The sequence below is a fragment of the Rhamphochromis longiceps genome, linkage group LG11 (genome assembly GCF_057381845.1).
Source record: "Rhamphochromis longiceps isolate RC_006_pf linkage group LG11, R_longiceps_female_GT1.1, whole genome shotgun sequence".
Lineage (NCBI taxonomy): Eukaryota > Metazoa > Chordata > Actinopteri > Cichliformes > Cichlidae > Rhamphochromis > Rhamphochromis longiceps.
The window spans coordinates 14914432-14935824 of NC_140567.1; the positions used below are offsets into that span (position 1 = coordinate 14914432).

At 37.2% G+C, this 21393-nt stretch overlaps 1 protein-coding gene across 1 annotated transcript; it reads left to right on the forward strand.

The window, feature by feature from the left end:
* The first annotated feature begins 398 nt into the window (after positions 1–398).
* LOC146658729 (uncharacterized) lies at positions 399–5791 on the forward strand. The gene is made up of 5 exons (XM_085421734.1): positions 399–432; positions 727–750; positions 1458–1752; positions 2160–2308; positions 5354–5791. Exons 1-5 carry the CDS (start codon positions 399–401, stop codon positions 5698–5700), a joined length of 849 nt encoding a protein of 282 aa, XP_085277860.1. The 3' UTR covers positions 5701–5791.
* The last annotated feature ends 15602 nt before the right edge of the window (positions 5792–21393 follow it).

The window sequence follows — 21393 nt, forward strand, 5'->3', positions numbered from 1 at the left end:
GTCACTGAATACCTTTTATTCACACAGCCTCCACTGGTGAGGTAAATTTCCTGATATGCTAAGTTTCAAGTATTTGCATGTACTTGGATGCACACAGAATGTAGGTTGAACATGGTGATCATAACAGTCGTGGTATGTTCTCATCTGCAAATCAGATGTAAAAGTCTGGGAATGCTTTGCCTACTGAACATAACAGCCTCACTCTGAGTGTAAACAGGAGAAATGAATATTTTCATGTTTTCTGCTGTGAGGGAAGTGACAGAAATACAAATCCAGCTCTGACTCAGAGAGGGGATCATATCAACATCAGTGTGTCTACAGAAAACTCCAGAGTGAGGGTAGAAGTCTTTTCTTTCTCTTATTAGAGGACACATTTGTGCAAAGAGTCTAAAGTAAAGATGCTGTGGAGTCTGTTTTTCATCACTTTGATTGGTAAGTGGATCATTTGATGTTCCTGCCTGGCACAGTGATGTTTCAATGATCGTTATAAAGAATGGAAAAGATCAAATATAACAGTTCAGTTTTACTGTGAGTTGATCCAAACTGCTCGATAAAGCAAAAGTCGTTTCATTTAGTTTAAAGAGGATTTGACTTTAGTAAAACCAGTTTCATTTCTGAGTGTTGAAGGATGGTTTACATTCTGTGCTTTCTGCTGTATTACCAAACAACAATATCAGAGCTGGCAGTAATTCACTCATTCTTACATCGTTCTCTGAAACTTCACAGGAAGATCAACTCAACAGGATCCTGGTAAGAGTGCATTTCTAATCAGTTTCTTCAGGTTATATCAAAAGTATGATGGTGCTTCTGTTCTGAATATACTTATTTGTAAAGTATTTAATTTTATGCCTTTTTAATTATTTTTATATTTTATTTTTCAATTCATTTATTTATTTATTGCATCACAGTAGACGTCATATCTGTGGGAATGTTTCATGTGGGGATTTTCTGTTGGACTGAAGCAATTTTACAAACATCTGTATAAATATATGTTATAAATGTAAATTTATATTGAATTATGTTCTATGATATGTGATCAACGTGATTTAGAAATAAGTGCTTTGATAAACGTGCAGTCTTTGATATGTTTTGAGAGTCAAATTATTCATTTCATAAATTCTGATTAATTTTTTTTCACTAACTGCAAAACTATTCAACATTTATAATGTAGTGAGGCTGCTTGGAAATAACCTGTGTGTGTGTGTGTGTGTGTGTGTGTGTGTGTGTGTGTGTGTGTGTGTGTGTGTGTGTGTGTGTGTGTGTGTGTGTGTGTTAAATATGTTTGCCACAAAAGATTTAGTCAGATCATGAAGTCATAATTCAGATTCATTATTTAGGAGTGAAAAGGAGATTTTTCCTAAAAAACACTAGAAGACCTGGTCTGAAGTATTATTGCCACTGACATTGTTTCTTTTCTTTTTTCTTTTTTTTAACTTTACTTTCTGTTACATCATCAGGATGTAGTCCAGGATGGGAAACTATCAAACTGGATGACAAAGTGGCATTTCAGTCTTCAGTCTACACAGTAAATGGTCTCAACTACACTGCTGACAGAGCTTTGGACGGAAATTATTCAACATGTTCTAACACTGTAGGAAACCAGCCCACCAGCTGGTGGACAGTTGACTTATTGGGTCTATATGAAATTTCCTGCATCAGCATTTACAACATAAATCAACACAATGTTGATCTAAGAGACGCTCACATCCTCATCGGGAACTCATCTGAGAGAAATGCTGCTGACACCACTGAGTAATACCTTCATCTTACTTTGAATCATTCTGTTCTCAGTCAGGCTCCAGCATGTCCAATGTTTTTAGATAATTTTATGAACATTTAAGTGCATTTAAATCCAGTAATACAGTAACACAGATAAACCTGTATCAGTTCTATCAGATGAAATAGGAGGTCTAATATGGTGTGATGTGGTTTGGAGTAATAATCACGTATATGTGAAGAATATAAAAATCTTTATTTATTCTCATTTTCCTTTGTTGTTTATTTGTAGGTGTTTTCCTTCTTTCTAAAATGTTCTCAGACAGCAGCTCACATTTATTATCCAGCTGTTCGACTGTCTCCACTGTTTACAGCATGATTTAATCAAACAGAGCCAGAAACTCTTTCTGTACATCTGTCCAACCTTTTGTCTTTGTTTACAGGTGTGCAACAATCAACACAACTACTAGAGGAGAAAATAAAACATTTAACTGTGAAAATGGACCAAAGTGGGGGCGTTATGTAACTGTGTACAAAAACACATCTGGGCTTGTGATTCTGTGTGAGGTGACGATGAATGGCACAAAAAAAGGTACAATAAAACATTCTTACCCACTAAGTTAACTGGTCAGTCAGTAGAGTCGATATAAATGTGTAAATTGATTGATTGATTGGTAATACTTTATTCATCCCGAGGGAAATTGTGTTAAGGCTGCCGACCTTTGCCAGCGCCATCATACCCTTCCGACCATACATACATTACACAGCATCACATGGGGAAGTCAGGTCAGAGCGATATAACAATGGAAAATGCACAACATGAGGAAAGATGAGGAGAAAAAAGAACTCCCCCCAGGCTGAGCTCCAACAGCGAGATCAGTTTGAGAACAGAAAAAAACACCTCAGCACATGAAGGATCACATCTCACAACATAGAAGACATAAGCTTCAAAGGCATTTGGAGGGGGTGGGGGGTGAGTGCAGGTCTGTGTCAGTGTACATGCGTGTGTGTGTGTGTGTGTGTGTGTGTGTGTGTGTGTGTGTGTGTGTGTTTTCTGTGTTCAGCCGAGAGAAAGTGTTCCTTCACCCGGTTAAGCAAAAGTCAACAATCTTCGATCAACGCGGATGGCCTTAAAGGAGGGACAAAGAGTTTTGACAACAATCCTGTTATCATGGAAGAATTTTTGTTGTTCCAGTCAGCTTCGACCTTGGCAGGCCTTCAGCTGGCACCAATCCTCTCAATTCCTGTTGTTCTTCTCCAAGATGTTATCCATTTTGCGTTCAAAACACAATCTGAGTACTCACAGCCCTGCCCATTGTCTATCATGTCGGGCAGCCTTATGGGATTTTGAACAGCTGTAGCCGCTTCTTTTACTTCGATAAGCCAGGTCCAATCAGCCAGAACTCTGTTATTGTGGTTCCGAATTGGTAGATGTCATTCAATGTCCTCCATCGAGAGTGTCGCCAGACACACGACGCAACCGACCATCGAGTATCCTGCAGCAAACGTCTCCGCAGGACAATCGGGCTCTCCCAAGCCCAGCAGGGTATCAATTCCATTACGGGACCAGTTGATCAAACGCATAATTCTTTAGGTTTTAGAGAACAAGACTGAGAAACTCTTTGAGGGCGATCGTGGCTCAAGAGTTGGGAGTTCGCCTTGTAATCGGAAGATTGCCGGTTCGAGCCCCGGCTTGGACAGTCTCGGTCGTCGTGTCCTTGGGCAAGACACTTCACCCGTTGCCTACTGGTGGTGGTCAGAGGGCCCGGTGGCGCCAGTGTCCGGCAGCCTCGCCTCTGTCAGTGCGCCCCAGGGTGGCTGTGGCTAGAATGTAGCTTGCCATCACCAGTGTGTGAATCTGTGTGTGAATGGGTGAATGACTGGATATGTAAAGCGCTTTGGGGTCCTTAGGGACTAGTAAAGCGCTATATAAATACAGGCCATTTAAAGAATAAGTAAGAAGAATTATGTGCTTAGATTAACGCAGCATGTTAGACACTCAGAAACACTGTTTGGTTTGATGCTTCTAAGTTTCATGTTTTTGATGTTTTTCCTTTTGTGCATCACAGTAGACGCCATATCTGTGGGAACATGTTCCATGTGGGGATTTTTTTTTTGGGACTGAAGCAATATTACAAATATCTGTATAAATGTATGATATAAATGTAAATTCATATTGAATTATGTTCTATGATACGTTATCACTGTGATTTAGAAATAAATGCTTTGATAAACATGCAGTCTTTGATGTGTGGGTGGGAGTGTAATATATTACAGGGTCATCCTTCAGGATGTTTTGAGAGTCCAATTATTCATATCATTAATTTTGATGATTTCTTTTTCACCAACTGCGTGAGAGAGAGAGAGAGAGAGAGAGAGAGAGAGAGAGAGAGAGAGAGAGAGAGTGTGTGTGTGTGTGTGTGTGTGTGCACGCTAAATATGTTTGCCACAAAAGATTTAGTCAGATCATGAAGTCATAATTCAGATTCATTATTTAGGAGTGAAAAGGAGATTTTGATAAAGAAACACTAGAACTCCTGGTCTGAAGTATTATTGCCACTGACATTGTTTGTTTTTTTATTTCCAACTTCACTTTCAGTTACATCATCAGGATTTAGTCCAGGATGGGAAACTATCAAACTGGATGACAAAGTGGCATTTCAGTCTTCAGTCTACACAGATTATTATGGTGTCAACTACTCTGCTGACAGAGCTTTGGATGGAAATTATTTGACAGGTTCCTTCACTGAATATGAAACCATCAGCTGGTGGACAGTTGACTTATTTGGTCTATATGAAATTTCCTGCATCAGCATTTACAACATGGATCATTTCAAAGTTGATCTAAGAGACGCTCACATCCTCATCGGGAACTCATCTGAGAGAAATGCTGCTGACACCACTGAGTAATACCTTCATCTTACTTTGAATCATTCTGTTCTCAGTCAGGCTCCAGCATGTCCAATGTTTTTAGATAATTTTATGAACATTTAAATGCATTTAAATCCAGTAACACAGATAACCCTGTATCAGTCCTATCAGATGAAATAGGAGGTCTAATATGGTGTGATGTGGTTTGGAGTAATAATCACGTATATGTGAAGAATATAAAAATCTTTATTTATTCTCATTTTCCTTTGTTGTTTATTTGTAGGTGTTTTCCTTCTTTCTAAAATGTTCTCAGACAGCAGCTCACATTTATTATCCAGCTGTTCGACTGTCTCCACTGTTTACAGCATGATTTAATCAAACAGAGCCAGAAACTCTTTCTGTACATCTGTCCAACCTTTTGTCTTTGTTTACAGGTGTGCAACAATCAACACAACTACTAGAGGAGAAAATAAAACATTTAACTGTGAAAATGGACCAAAGTGGGGGCGTTATGTAACTGTAACTGTGTACAAAAACACACCTGGGCTTGTGATTCTGTGTGAGGTGACGATGAAAGGCATAAAAAAAGGTACAATAAAACATTCTTACCCACTAAGTTAACTGGTCAGTCAGTAGAGTCAATATAACTGTGTAAATGTTGACAGTAAGAATTATGTGCTTGAATCAACGCAGCATGTTAGACACTCAGAAACACTGTTTGGTTTGATGCTTCTAAGTTTCATGTTTTTGATGTTTTTCCTTTTAGAGCCCTTTAAACTGATTAAAGAGAACAAGACATGGGCAGACGCCCGGTACCACTGCAGAGAGGAACACATGGATCTGGTTTCCATCCTTGATAACGAGACCCAGGTCTGGGTTGGGTTGGAGGCTCAGAAGGCTGACACTCCCTTTGTCTGGCTGGGTCTTCAATACATCTGTGGCTTCGACTTCTGGATCTGGGTCAACGATCAGTGTGTATTTTTTGATCAGTGGGCTCCAGATGACACAAGAACAGCAGTCTGTGGCATGAACACTGCCATGAATACAAGTGGGAACCATTTGTGGTACAAGAAGTCTGTTTATGATAAATATAATTTCATCTGTGCAGTGTAAGAAGATCCATGGGTTGGTTTTGTTTATTCAGTTAGACAGGTGTCAGTAGTGGCTTGTTGGGTTCTAGCAAACTTTCCTCTAATAAATCAAAGGTGATGGGTTCAGGCTCAGTGTAGCAGGAAGATAAACAGTGGTGAAATTAAGAAAAAATAATCATTCTGTGGTATAATAACGCAATTTTATATTTTTTTTGTAATCTAATTAAATGCAGTTTATAAATAGAAATTAATCTTAATTTGCTTTTGTTCTCTTGAAGGAAATTTTTTGGGAGTTATTGATTTGCTCATGTATGTCTCATGAAAATTTGCTGTGAAAAAAATAAAAAAAAAATATATAATTTGTATAATTTTTATCTGAATTGCATGTAACCTCCTAAGACCCAAACTCTTTCATGACATCCTTTTTTAATTTCTCTTTGCTCTTTGGGTTTATTGGGACCTGATGAATGTAAAAACAAAGAATTACCTGATTTTTTTTTTTTTACCTGATTTTTGTTTCTGATAAAATGAGAGCCACATATGAGGACATTAGTTTTAACTTTCGATAGAAAAGTGGCAGTATAATGTCCTCGTAAGTGGATATCAGGGCCTTGTAGAGCAATATTAAGTATTTTGGTCTAGACAACCCAAAATATGATGCCAGGTCCTAGGAGGTTAATGAACATGTTATCATTTTGAATTTGAAGGAGAGGTCAGAGGTCAAATATGATACTTCAAATTTTTCTACGGTACTTTCTGCACAGAAGCAAGTGTCTCTTATCTGTGCGCAGTCATCTGTTTAGCTGGGAGGACACTCTGGATGTGCACATTTGTGTTTTGTGTCAAGAAAAGCTGATATGTGTTCATACACTATATTCACTCATCCAGATCATTGAATTCTGGTGTTTTAAACACCTCCATTATCAGTGAAAGGAACTCTTCATGCTTCAGCATATTTTTTGGGACAATTTCATACTCCCATCTTTCTGGGAACAGTTTGGGAATGGTCCCTTCCTGTTCCAATATGACTCCATATTAGATTAGATGAATTAGATGAATTAGAACATGAATGAGAGCAGAGCCTATGAGCCAGGCATCCTGATGTGGCATCCTTGTCCAACATCAGTGTCTGACCTCACAAATGTGAAAGAATGAACAAAAATTCCCATTAACACACCTTGTGGAAAGCCTTCCAAAAGAGTTGAAGCTGTCATAGCTGAAGGGTGGGCCAACATCATATTCAACAGTATAGTGTGTCTGGAATACAAGTGATCATGGGCCGTCTACAATCGTCATGCTTTCTTGATGTTTAAGAATGTTTAATTTCTGAAAATGTTCAAATAAACAGCTAAAACCATAAGACCAAAATCCTCTTAAAGCAGTCCTCTAAATTCTTGCCAGATAACACAACAAACTATATATGAACAATGAATTTACAAACCAGGTGCCTGAGATGTCCAAAGAAAAAGAAGTTCAATTTCAAAACTGTACCTCAGTTCTTTTAAACAGTGAGTGAGTCTGCGGTCATTAGATGCACTTACAGTTTCATGGGGAAAGGCACAGGAAGGATGGAGATGCCTGTTTGAGGCCACAGACTGAGTGAGTGTCTCTCTATTGTTAGAACACCAGCTGTGAGAGTCCCTTACTTGCTGTAAGTTACTAGATAAGTCAGCAAGTTCGAGATTTTACAACAGTCATAAGCTGCCATAAAAACATATGCTAGCTATTTTAGATAAATGTCTACCATGAATTACTATGTGCAGGACAAACAACAATGTTGCAAAATGTAGTGCAACACTTTTGTTGCACTACACTAGTGTAACAAAAATGTTGCACGAGACTTGTGGACTTTAATGTTTTAGCCTTGTGTTAGTTGTTTATGAACAAATGTTGATGTTCATTTATTCAGGTTGTAGTTAAATAGTTTTAGAACTTGGCAGAAAATAAATTATTTCTATGCCCTAATGTGCAAGACCTTTGATTTTGGTGTACTTTCTTTTCATCATGATTCTGCATGGAAGTTCAAGTTCAAGATCAAATAATAGATAATATTGCTTTGATATTTATGGTTCTGAGCATAAATTGCATTATGTATAAAAAATATCATAGACGTGGAGACATGTACTTCTCTGGCAGTGACTGACTGAGCAGCATCCTCTAACAGCTTTGTGCTGTGTAGTAAAGTTGTTCCTCTCTGCAGTGGTTTTGTGACAGTGCTGCTCTGGATACTGAAGATTCTCTGGAGAAGCAGAAAGTCTACAAGTTCAGAGGTGAGCTGGCTGTGAGACAAGGAAACTATCAGGTACTGTCACGCATTCAATTTAGTCTGTGCTCTCTTACATCAAACACTTCCTCAAATAGTATCCGGCTTAAGCTCAGCTAGTATTTTCATTCTTGACAAACCTATACAGCTGATGCAAACTAAAAATGATGCAAAAAAGTCTTCATTCATGACCAGCAGTTTACAGCAGCTGCCTGCAGTGGATCGCTGACAACAACCTGACCATTAGACAAGATGTAGTGGAGCGGATGGCCCGATGCTGCACCAGACTGGGACAGAGAGACAGAGCGCTGGAGTTGGCCCAGTTACTGGTAATTCTTTACCTGACTGGGTTTTCCATGAGGAACAGTCAGAGTGAATACTGTCAGCTATCATGTGACCATCCCATCCTGTGACTTTTTATCAGCTTTTTAAAATTATCTGCATCCAATATACTTATGACACCTAACAGCAAATGACACGACACGAAAGACACACACAACAGCCAGTCAAAACTAATTATTCAAAATCTCCTGATAAATAGAGTTATGTTACAGAAATATTATGAATATGTTTGTTTGTTTTTGCCATATTTAAACCTTACAGGATCTTTTTCATCTGAGATCTGTGTGAATCAACATGATGAGCAGGAGGATAGAAACACTGAGGAGGCATCAGAGCTCAGTGAGGACAGAGTCTGGCTCAAAGCTTGGATTTGAGGAGGAGTCCACTGGCTGTGTAGACTGCAGGAGCACCTTTACACACACGACATGACTCAACAATGGACAAAGGAGAGACTGAGACAATAAATTAAAAAGAATTAGACAGTTTGACATTTTGGCAAGTGTTTTATGGCTGAATCCCACAAACTCATGTCTACTGCTCAGTGTAGCATCCCCGGTTGAAAAGATGGTCTCTCAAACTGATGGTTCACAATCCTTTTATTAAACAGCTGTGTATGTGAACACACCGTAAGAGCTACAACATACAGAATAAAAGACTATTAGTAAATCAAACAGTGTGTTACCTTTAACCTTTTGACTTATTCATTAATCACAAATTAATTCTCCTTACCTTACATAACAAATAACACTAAAACTTGTAAATTATTGCATATAACAGGGAAATCGTTGCATCGCTGCCTAAACATGACGAGGTACGTTAGCGCCCTCTAGTGGGTGAAAACTTAGCCTTTATGCTTAGTAGCGGTCAGCAGCTATATGCTCCGTAAAACAACAAAATACATATCTACAGGACAAACTTTGTTACAAACCTTGTTCCCTCATCAACCAGGTGCTAAGAAACTGCTTTCAACTCAGTGTTGCACCTTAATAGCCGTTCTTTTTCCCATTCCCGTCCATTAACCATAGAGCACACCTTCTCTCTGTGCATTAAAACTCGCGCTTCTGCTATATGGTTTACGCCACTTAATTTACGGCACCTTGTCGCTCTGTGACTTTCAAAATAAAAGCATTCACTCCAACAATATAATAGCCACTCATAAGTTTACAAAACACTTTACCAAATATTAATGAGGTCATTTACACTCAGTCCATAAATGTATTTTCCTTAAAAATGTGGCACCATTTAATGTGGCACCATTAGGCTTTCATCAGTATAAGACTTATTGCCAAGAAGCATCGTTACACCAAAGAAATAATTGACCAAGCACAAATTTCCTTACTTTTTAATCTAAGTTTATACTATCTATGACACCACATTCACTATGTTTTCACCCCAGATTTGCTTAAACCGTTATAGGGCGAGGAAGCTTATATGGTAAATTGATCTGCAACATTAACAGAATCTCACTGAGGTGAGATGCACTGCTTCTTGCACACACACTGTGACAAAGATTAAATTCCAGGCTGTTTGGGCTTAAACTTCTTCATTTTCACACACCAACATTAATTCTCTCTTTCATCTCCCAGAGAAGATGAGGGAGGATTACTAGGAAAGAGAGAGCTGGGCCACTGTGTGTTTGCACAGCTTCAGACAGCGCTGGTGGAACAAGATCTTACTGACAGGCCTGTTAGAGACTGATTGGCAGCAGCATAAAACACATTCTCACGCTCCAGTGTAGACTGTTTACAAATGTGCGCACAGACAGGAGGGAAGTGAAGAACGAGCTGAAGATGGCTGTAATAAACAGCGCAGTGAATGTGGTCGTCATTAAGCCTTCAAACTGAACTCTCATTCATGTGGGGAAGGCTAAATATTTATCAAAAGTTTTATTAAAGATCAGCTTTAAGTGCTTAAGCCACTTAAAACGCTGTGACCACTGCCACGGTGTAGAACGAACAACTGTAATGAGGGCTACAAAGGTTTGTAATTCATTTCCTGCTCCTGCAGGATCAGTGATTGTCTGTTTCTAATCAAACAGCTGAGATCATGATTAGAGTTTTCTGTTCTCAGTGACAGCAGTGACGTCGTAATGCAGCAGCGCATCTGCAGGAGGACAGAATTCTGATCTGAGGTCTGCATCCAACTTTGAAAGTTATGTTATGAAAGTGAAATGCGTGCTGTGTTTTGCTGCTTTTCCCTTTAACCTGTGCCAGCTATACATAATGCACTGAAAGTGTTTCCTTTGTGGTGCATTTTGATGTTGACTTAAGTAAAAAGTAAAAACACACGTCTATTTTCCACACTGCATTTTGTTTGTGAATAGTGAACGTTCTAATCTGTATTCATAGCTGTACACTTTAATAATTAATACAGTTACTTGTTGTTCATGTAAATACAGAAATTCTCCATTGCCTCAAAATGTTTAAACAAATCTCTAAATCTCAAGAACTGTGACTTGAAAACTGTATGAAGTCAGGTTAAAAATTAAGGCTTTATTTTATTAACATGGAAATGAATCTGTACAGTTCTCTAATTGCTCTTTAAGCTCTTCTTCTTCTCTCTTCAGATATTTTTATTGTGAAGCACCAAGCACAAGTAACAATTACAAATTGCCCCATAGGCTGACATTGCTTCCTTTTTATATTTTTTATCATCAAGAAAGGGGAAAACAAACAAACAAACAAACAAACAAACAAACAAACAAACAAACAAACAAACAAACAAACAAACAAACAAACAAACAAACAAACAAACAAACAAACAAACAAACAAACAAACAAAACCACAAGAACAACACAAAACAAAACACACAACCAAGACACTGAACTAAAAAACTGAACTAAAACAGTATTTAGAGAGTGCTTCCTCCAAGGGCTATGACAAAACTTAATAACTCTATTAATAACGACCTCAAATGAAAAAGGCATTTACCAAAAATAATTTTCAGATTTTTAAAATATTTATAAAATACATTGTAAAAGAAATAAGTAAGAAATAAATAAACTAATAAAATTAGCCAATATAGAGTTTGCAGCCTTTAAAATAATTATCATAATGCTTTCTGTGAACAGTCTCATCAGTCCAGATGTTCCCAAAAAACTTTATCATATTTAATAATTAAAAGATTTGAAACAGGATTATAAAAATGATGTCAGTCCAGAACTCCCTGTACTACTGGCATGGCAAAGGCCTATAGGTGATGCTAGAGGGCAAGATGGTTTCCTAACACATGATGAAAAGTAACAAGAGACAGTCGGTTGGTCTGTTAGTGTTAATTGGTGACCTTCCAGTGTGAAGCTGTGGAAAGAGATGAACAAATCCACAGGAAATCATGTTTACATGTGATGAAATTGTATAAATTATTTAAAATATTAACGTAACAGTCAAGTCAAGTGGCTTTTATTGTCATTTCAACTGTGTACAGTGGTGCAGTACAGAGTGAAATGAGACAGTGGTCTCGGAGAAACCCTGATATGACATATAACAGACAAGCACAGGAGCAAAACTGCACATTGCACTCTAAGAAACTAAGAAAGAGTATTGTGCAAAACTAACTTGCTGTCTGTTGGTGTGTGTGTGTGTGTGTGTGTGTGTGTGTGTGTGTGTGTGTGTGTGTGTGTGTGTGTGTGTGTGTGTGTGTGTGTGTGTGTGTGTGTGTGTGTGTGTGTGTGTGTGAGTTATTCAATGAAATTATGCTTTAAGACATGCCTTTGTTTTAATGTCACTATTTAATGTCACTATATTTCTCCCTCTGAACGAGGGAGGATGTAATCAGTTTGGATTACATCCTCAGTTTTCAAGGTATTTTTTTTTAGATTTTGTGTGATGGTAGATACCAACAACTGATTGAGATGATTTAGGTGAAAACGGGATCAAAGTGAAAGTCATAAAAAATGTGAAAATCATTAAAAACTTTATATTACCCACACTTTCTAATGTTTCGTCCTCTTTACTTGGAAATTGCTTTCCAGGTTACTGACAGTCACAAAGTTGACACTCAAATATGTTAAGAATCATATGATGGGCAATCTAACCATTACCTTACTAGAAACAAAGAATATAAACAATCAAAGCATTTACTATGTGCCACCACTTTCTGTTCAGGGTCTTTAATACCACCACATCCACAAAAGCTACATTTGGCCCATTTAGGAGCATCAACAACACGTGTAACATTAGAAATGAGCAGAATTGTGCATTAAACCTGAACTGATTTCAATGCTGATGAACTGAACTTCACTGTACTTTCAGAAAAGAAGTGCCAGTTCATCTACTCTGCACCTTTTCTGTGACAAATCTTCTATTGTTAAATTAATATTTCAAATTATCAACCAGCATGCATTCTTTCCAAATATGGAATAACCAGTTTGTTTATGATAAGTTTATAACATCATAACATCAGTAGGAAGACATTTTTAAACACTATCTGAATTTGTTTACAGAGTTTGTGCTGCCATCTTCAGGACAGAAATTGCCAAAGCACTTTAGAATATTATTTTTTTAATAAAATAAATACAATTTAGGCGCCAAATGCTGGTAGAAAACATTATTACCCACCATCTTAAATCAGAGGCAGTGTCACCATGAACATACTGTGCTGAAGAAGAGATGCAGCACAATCTGTTGTTCAACTGACAACAGATTTTTGTCAAAAGGAAAACAATCTGTGCAGAGAATTATGTGTTTGAATGTTTATGTGTGTTGCCTCATGATAGCATCACACAGTTGCTGTTGATTTGTCAGCTGCTCATCCAAAAGTCCTTTTCTATCACATCCCAAAGGTGCTCTACTGGACTGAGATCTGGTGACTGTGGGAGCCACTGGAGTACGCAATTCTTTCTTCCACACAGTCCTCATTCATTAAGTACTTTACAAAACCGAACAGTTCAGCGCAGCTAGCCAAACAACAAAGAACCACTTACTGTTTAGGAAATAAAGAATGAAACTGGACAGTTTTAACATAAACATGGTTGTTACAGCCAGTGGCAGCACAAAATTGATCCCCTTAGACGGAATTTTAGTTTTTGTGTCCTTATTGTCCCCTGAGTTATTGGTTCTGTTACTAGTTACTACTACGTAACGCTACGTAAATCCAGCTCACAGACAGTGTTACATATAAAAGCATGTCTCAGTGGTGTAAATTAGCCTTCATGTTTAGTGTTTCATTTCCTCTTTAAACAACAACAAAAATCAAATGAAGTTTAAATTTCAGTATCTTTGTTTGCATTTGTGAAACAATGTGTTGAACACTAAAGTATAAAGTTTTTACTCTGAACAGACTTTTTTTTTTTTTTTTTTTTACAATTTATTTATAATTCATGCAAAAAGCAACTCAGCATTAATATTGTGCAACAGATGGTAGGTGAATGTGCAAATCTGTTGTGACGTTAATTATGTGTGTCGTTGTGACTACTAATGTTCTTAAGCATATTAATTCTGTTACCTGGGTTACTTGACCTACAACACTTGTTTTATTGAAAGCTGTAGCTCTGTACCACGGATGGGAATACACAATGAATTTATAAATGAATTAAAGAATGACTATTTTTATTTAAATCATTTCTTTAATTTCTGTAGCCAAACTTCTGTTCACATTAATAAGTATTTAAGTAGAATAAAGAATGATTTTGATGTAAAACAAGCCTTTTTAGGCTGCATCTCATTAACATTAGCAAAATTATTTCAGGGAACATGGTGGTCTGTGTATTTATTACTTATTAAAAATAGTAATAAGCATATTTATTACTGCTGTCAGGGTAACATTTGGGGTCTTTAACCAGTCAAGTTCAGTTCTATAAAATATAATAATTTACAACAATATTAATGTATTTTTCTTAATTTATTGAATATGTGCAGTATTCCCAGGCACTTAGTCAAATGCAACAAAACAAATGATTTAAGATACCAGAATTAAGTCTCTCTTCCATTTAGCACAATCTGTCCAGCTGTACCATGTAGCTTCAGTATTTTAGATATAAATAATATCAAAACACAAAACACTGTCACTTTAAAGAAAGAAGGAAATATTCCAGATTCCTGGGGGAAACGTCTGCTTTGATGACCAGTTTGTTCCAGCGTATTGCCATCTTTTACCAACATCTGCAAATGTCCAGACAGGGAAGAATCCTTCTCTGAGATTGGTATAACAAATATACAAATCTGATATATAAAAAGCAGGGAAAAATTTGCATGCTTTAAATAGATTTCAGTCTTGCAATACCCCTTTACATGTACCTGATTTGTGTTATATTTTAAGTTTTTTATAGAATTCAGATTGGCTAAACATTGTAGCACAGAGTGTTGCAGTGGATAAGAGGATTAAATCAAAACCTGTAAACAGCTGATATACAGGTTTGCCAGTATGCAAAGTTTGTCAACCACTGCTGACTGTTTGTCTGTTTGGCAGCAAAATTATGTGAATAGTATATAAGATAAGATAACAGATAAGATAACTCTTTATTGTCATTGCACAGTCATACCTAGTACAACAGTACAAAGAAATTGGAAAGGCATTATTGAAGGAAGCAGTCTGGATGTAATTTTGATACAGATTATTAAGAAAGAACAATCACAGCACTGTAAAAATGAATCATTTCCACACCAATTTGATCCAATCTAACGGATTTACTGCAATGTTACAAGGAAATACATAATTTCCTCAGGGATTATTCTGATTTTGATCCAGATTAACCTGCAGCAGGTTTTATAACTCAAGCCACTTTGTTAGGACTATATCTAGAATATTTAGAAACTGTTCAGTGTCAAATGTTAGCAAAATAAAACAAAAAACAAACCCTAACCTGGCTTGTCAAGAGTTCAGATTACAGTTCTTGTGATTTACACAGATTCACACACATTTAAAGGATAATGAAGAATTTGCATATTTAAAGAAAAAGTATTTGAACACTTGTGAACTCTTTGACATTAACAAAATGTCATGTGAAAAAAGAGACAAGTTACCAAAGTGCAGAAGTTTCAACATGAAAGCTCCAATCAAAATATGATTTTTGCATCATTAACACCTTAGTGCAGTTATGCAGATACTTAACTTGTGTACCAAGTGTAAGAATGTTTACAAATTGAAATTGTGTTGTGAAAATTCTAATGCTAAGAAAGTTGTTTTAGTCGTCGCACAGCACAATACAGGATAACTAAACAGAAAAGGTGAGTAAATAGTTTTATCCTTTCCAAAGACAGATCTGAGATCAGAATTCTGTCCTCCTTAAACAAATTTGGGGTGAAAACATATTGAATATGGTAAAAAAAATTGTAACTTAAAGAAAATTGTAACAATGTTTCTTACTAATAAATCTTACACTGTGGGAAAGCCTGTTTATTTTCCCCTCAGTGGTGCCACATTTGTAAGGAAAATGCATTTGTGGGTTGAGCAGTAGAGATGAGGATGTGGGTTGTGTTCTGCATCTGCGTCTGCAAAGCAACAACCACCTTCCACAAAGCACATTGTGACACCATCATACACTAAACATCAGACCTGTTGCTCTTTCAAGGGAATTTTGACTATTACAAAATTACATATTTTCCTCCTTCCCTAAGTGGTGTCCTCTGATATGTGTTTAATGCTTTGCCTGCTGTGACGGTAATTTAGGGGGAAAAAAATATATCTAAGCTGATGTTTTAAACCTTTTTGCAAATAATGCATTTAAAATAAGTGAGGTATTTGCATATTATATCTTTCTTGTTCAAATGAAAGTGTTCTTTACTTATTTGGTTTTAATCTTACAAATGCCAGTCATTCACTAAACATCAAGCCTGTTCCTCCATTTTTATTTTAGCTGCAACTTCAGTGAAGCTGGCATGTGCTTTGGTTTGGTTTTCTGCCTTGTCCTGATGAAACTGATAGAAAATGTTATATGTTTGATGACCTGCTGTAAAAAGTAGTGTTAATGTATCACGACAATTTGCCAATCTGTGGTTGTGTTTCTGTCCAGCAGCTGCAAACACATCTGTCCCAGGTTGAACCAGTGCCAGGGGTTAAAGGGCAGTGGGCTACACAGCTGCTGCAGAGACAGCATCTTTGATCCCTCAGATATGAATGCTCATAGATGCTGACCTTGGAGACAAAGTAAACATTATATTTGTACTAGAGATGGCACGATACCACTTTTTTATGTCCGATACCGATATCATAAATTTGGATATGAATCCGATATAGTGTGTTTTTTAATCAATAAAACTGTTTTTTTTTTATATTTTGCTGCTTTTTGTATAAGTTCATACTCAAGTTAAAAAAACAAAACAAAACACTAAAGCTATTCTGTTATACCTGTATGCAAAAAATACACTGCACCCAAAATATTTCATAGTTCAGCAATACTGATCAATCTAATAAACTTAAACCTACTCCATCCTCCCTATTCTGGTATTTTAAAGAGTAAGCAACCTAACTAATAGGGTTCTAAAACTCCCAGCAAAAAAAATAAAATAAAATAAGGAACCACCCTCCACCTCATGATGCTTAATTCAGCGGTCCCCAACCCCCGGGCCTCGGACCAGTACCGGTCCGTGAGTCGTTTGGTACCAGGCCGCGAGAGTTGATACTCAGGTGTGAAATGTATAGTTTTCAGGGATTTTTATCGGTTTTCAGCGTTATTTTGTTATCGTTTTTATCGTTAACTCTGTTTTCCTGGGTCTTTTCACGTGTGTCATGAATAAATCTTCTTTTTTTCGGTACCGGTACTAGTTTTATTTTGTTGTATTTATCCGCGACACCTTAAAGGCCGGTCTGTGAAAAATAATGTCGGGCATAAACCGGTCCGTGGCGCAAAAAAGGCTTAATTGACGTAATCAACTTCAATTTGATGCAGTGTGAAAAAAATGCCCAGAAATAAATTATTTTTCAAGAATAATTAAATAGATTCAACATCTTTCTTCAACAGAACTGCAGACTGCACAGATCGTACCTTCCCAAAGGAAAAAGTACTATAGCTTACTAGGGTATATTAGACTTAACAGTTACTATATACAGTAATGGACTTCTATATATTTTACATCAGATTAAAACTTTGGGTGTAAGATTCAGATAATTATTTATTAAAAGCTAGACATTTAAAATGAGAATAAGGAAAAAAAAGTATGTCTTTGTGCCCCCTTTTCCCTGTTAATGCCCTATCGGCCCCCCTGGCTAAACTTTGCTAGATCCGCCCCTGCACAGTTACCAGCCGTCAGCTACGTAGAAAAGGATCCTGGTGTAGAAAGTTATATTAAATACATTCTAACAACAGCTTATCAAGCTTAAACGTGCTGCTGTTGTTCAGCCGCTGGTTTCCTCTTTCTGGTGCAAAGTGGGCCAAAAACAAACCAGAGAGACGGACTCGCGACGATCAGCTGATCATTGATCAGTTTCATGATTGAAGTAGCAGCAGGAGAGGGAGAGAGAGGCAGTCGCTCCATATATCGGTTGTTAAGCTTAACATGGGAATGCTTTACAAACATTCAGAGATGAACTTACACACTTGCTTTACTTCTCTCTGGAATAACTTCCTCGGAGATGAAATGCCGGATTGGTAGTGAGGCTACAAATACAGGCAGCCGCTCTATCACGTGACACCTACTACGTGCTACAGTTATGAGCCGAGTTACGCCATGTCGCAAGTTTTGTGAGGTGCTTTTTTGATATTTAATGGATCGGATTACATTTTTTATTTCTCTCCGATATCCGATCCACTAATTTACGTCAGTATCGGACCGATACTGATACGTAATATCGGATCGGTCCATCTCTAATTTGTACAGATTGGGACTGTGAGCCAAATATAAATTTCTCCTGTTAACACTCAGAGTGAGGCTGTTATGGTCATTAGGCAAAGCATCCCCACACTGATTTGCATCTGTGAACATACCACAGTCGTTATGTTTCAGTTTACATTGTCCGTAAGTAGCAGCACATGCAAATACTTTTCCATACCAGGAAATTTATATAACAAGTAGAAGATGGGTGAATAATGAGGTATCGAGTAACATAATGTTACAGTTACAATTTCTAAATTATAAATTTTGATCTACTCTATAACTAATTTATAGTAATTCTTTTCAACAACTAAAACAAAACTAATTACTGTAACAATCAGTAAATCATTAACAAGCTGCTAGAAAAAAAAGCCCCTCAACCAGTCAACCATTAAGCCCTGCTTTCTGCTCTGTGTCTACATTCAGTTCAGTCTTGATGCAACATTATTTAAAGCAAATGCTTCTCACCTGTTCACATAATTTAATCGAGATTTTTTTGGGTTTTGACCTCAAACAAGTATAAAATATAAATCTTTTCAAAATCAACCTATAAACTTAGAAACACTGTTTGATTTGATGCTTCAGTGTCTAACATGTTGTGTTTCATTGTTGTTGCTGGTTTTATTTATTTTATTTACTTAAAATCCTGTCCTGTTTTGTAGCTTTTGCAGGCACACTTGTAATCTGAAAGCACTGTTGGGCTCAACACATTTTGCTTTTATAACTTGTTCTCTATAAATTCTCTACAGGCTCTTCTTGTTCATGTGTTTTTTGTTCTGTTTATTTATCTGTTTCTTTTTGTGTTATTTCACTTGTTACATTATATGTGTAGTATGACAATTGTCTAAGTGGACAGGATGGAGAAAAAAAAGAACAAGGGGGAAAATACGGGACTACATAATAAAAGCATTGAGCACAAATAGAAAAATATAAGGAAAACCAAACATACAGCACCTGGAACACAAAAATATGAAAATAAACAGATCAACAAGATCAGCAGATGGAATATACATTTCTCCTGTTCAGAGTGAGGCTGTTCAGTAGGCAAAGCATTCCCAGAGTTTTATGTCTAATTTGCCTTTGTCAAGAAATTGTGTTCATGTTTTGTGTTCAGAGATACTTTTCTGCATGCCTTGGTTCTAACGAGTGGATATTTGAGTTACTGTTGCCTAGTCTCAGCAGCCAAAGCATTGCCATTTAGTCCGGACCTCACGTTTCATGAAGCATTATTTAAAGCAAAAATGAATCGGGTTCTGTCCTCAAGCAAGTATGAAATATAAACTTTTCTAAATCAACCTATCAAGAGTGAAGCTCAATAACAGCTGGCATTTTAAATTAAAATTGCACACATTTCATGTCTCACAGCTGGTTGAGTGCTGTGGAGTTCAGGGACCACAGAGGAAAATGGTACAAAGGGAATATAATATTTCATTAAAATAAAGGATTTAAAAAAAAGTTCAGGTGTGATGTTTTTTTATTCTTGTTATTCTTGGCTGGTGAACTCTTAGCCACCTATATAGCAGTTTCTAAATCCCTCCCCAGGTGTCTCAGCCCCCACTCCCACCTTCACCCATGTCACCCAATAACTCACATAATAGCATGAAGGAGCAATGTTTCACTAAGAATCCAAACCTGCTTATAAAACTGGTAACTACTTTGATTGGTTCACATTAAATACATTTGGATCAGACAGAATTGAACTTTAAATAAGTTCAACTTTGATGTATTTAACTATAACATTGTCTGTCGCGCTGACCTAGTAGGTGTGGCTGTTATTCCTCTTTTCCTCCTCCTGCCCTCTACCTGTTCGGTGCTACTGCTTACCCATGGCCGCTGATTAGACCTTGGGTGCAATCAACAACTAAGCACGGCCTGGTGTGCGCCGCCCTGCCAGGTGAGCCACATTAGAGCAATCAAGGGTGGGCGTGCTGAGTAAACCTTTAAATGCATGCAGCAGTCATTTGACCCGGGTGCAACATACTGAGAGGACGGCAAACAAAGCACTTTTCCACTGTGAGGAAGACTTTGAACAAGACAGGCTATCGGTAAGCTCTTGAGTTCACATTTTGCTTTTGCAGATGTATCTGGGACTATGGAAGCTCAGTTGTGCAAATGTTTTACGCTTAGGGAAATAGTTGCTGCATTTAAGTTTAATTATATTGACAAAAATGAATGTTTAAGTTTGAATAAATTGTTTGTGCAGTTAGTGTTCCCACATATTTATGTTAATTAATATTAAAAATAGTTACCCCAAATCCTTGGGTGGATCGTAAAACTAGTGAATAAATGTTTGGTTTTGATTTAAAGAAAATAATTCTTTGTAAAGAAAATCCTTAAAGTCTATTAAAATGTTTGTGAACTCTAAAATGTATACTTTAAAATACAATTGTTTATAAAAAAGTGTTAAATGCAAAGAAGACACATTGTGTATATTTATTTAAGAACCACAGTTAAATTAACACAGTTAACCACATGGTAAATGGCTTTACTGAAGTGTATTTTGTTATTTCATCTGTCTTCTGTGTAATTTATCTGAATGGTTAATGAAATGTTCTTTATTTTTGTGTTGAAAGGTTTTTTACCTGCTGCTACCTACCAGCTATCAAACTAGTTGGTCTAAATAAAGTTGAGTGAAATTCAAAGTCTGGTCTTTTTCAAGTGTGGACACCTCACAGTCAGAGGAACACTTGACATTGTCTTTTAAGTACCAGTGGGTTTTCTTACCACAATATTAAGAATTTTTCCTCTCAATTTCAGTCTTTTCCCTTTTTTGACACTTATTTTCAGTCTTAGCTCTGTCACTGTGGAAAGGAGGTGTGAAGGATAATGATAAAGTACACAGCTCAGTGAAAGTGGAACTGAGTTTCATGTTTTTGATGTTTTTCCTTTCAGAGCCCTTCAACCTAACATGACATGGAAAGACGCCCTGTACCACTGCAGAGAGGAACACATGGATCTGGTTTCCATCCTTGATGAAGAGACTCAGGGCTGGGTTTAGTTGGAGGCTCAGAAGGCTGACACTCCCTTTGTCTGGCTGGGTCCTCACTACACCTGTGGCTTCAGCTTCTGGATCTGGGTCAACGATCAGTGTGTATTTTTTAATCAGTGGGCTCCAGACAAGACAAGAACAGCAGTCTGTAGCATAAGTAGATTCATTTGTCAAATACCCTCAGCATGTCATCACGTCGCGTGGTGGGTGGTGTGGAGACTTAACTTTGTGACTAACTCAAGAATGAGGTGACATAGGCTTTTTAAAATTGATGCCATAGGTGCATCAACTTGGAGGCTGAGGGGTAGCGCTGCCAGCCGCCAGTGTGGTGTAACGTTTCCGTCAGGTTTACAGATATTCAGTGATTGCATCTG

What these genes read in the sequence shown, in the direction of transcription:
- LOC146658729 (XM_085421734.1), top strand. Translation starts at nt 399, where the DNA reads ATGCTGTGGAGTCTGTTTTTCATCACTTTGATTG. An exon ending in GTTTTTCATCACTTTGATTG is followed by an intron (nt 433 to 726) that starts GTAAGTGGATCA and finishes GAAACTTCACAG; the next exon opens with GAAGATCAACTCAACAGGAT. An exon ending in GATGAATGGCACAAAAAAAG is followed by an intron (nt 2,309 to 5,353) that starts GTACAATAAAAC and finishes TTTTCCTTTTAG; the next exon opens with AGCCCTTTAAACTGATTAAA.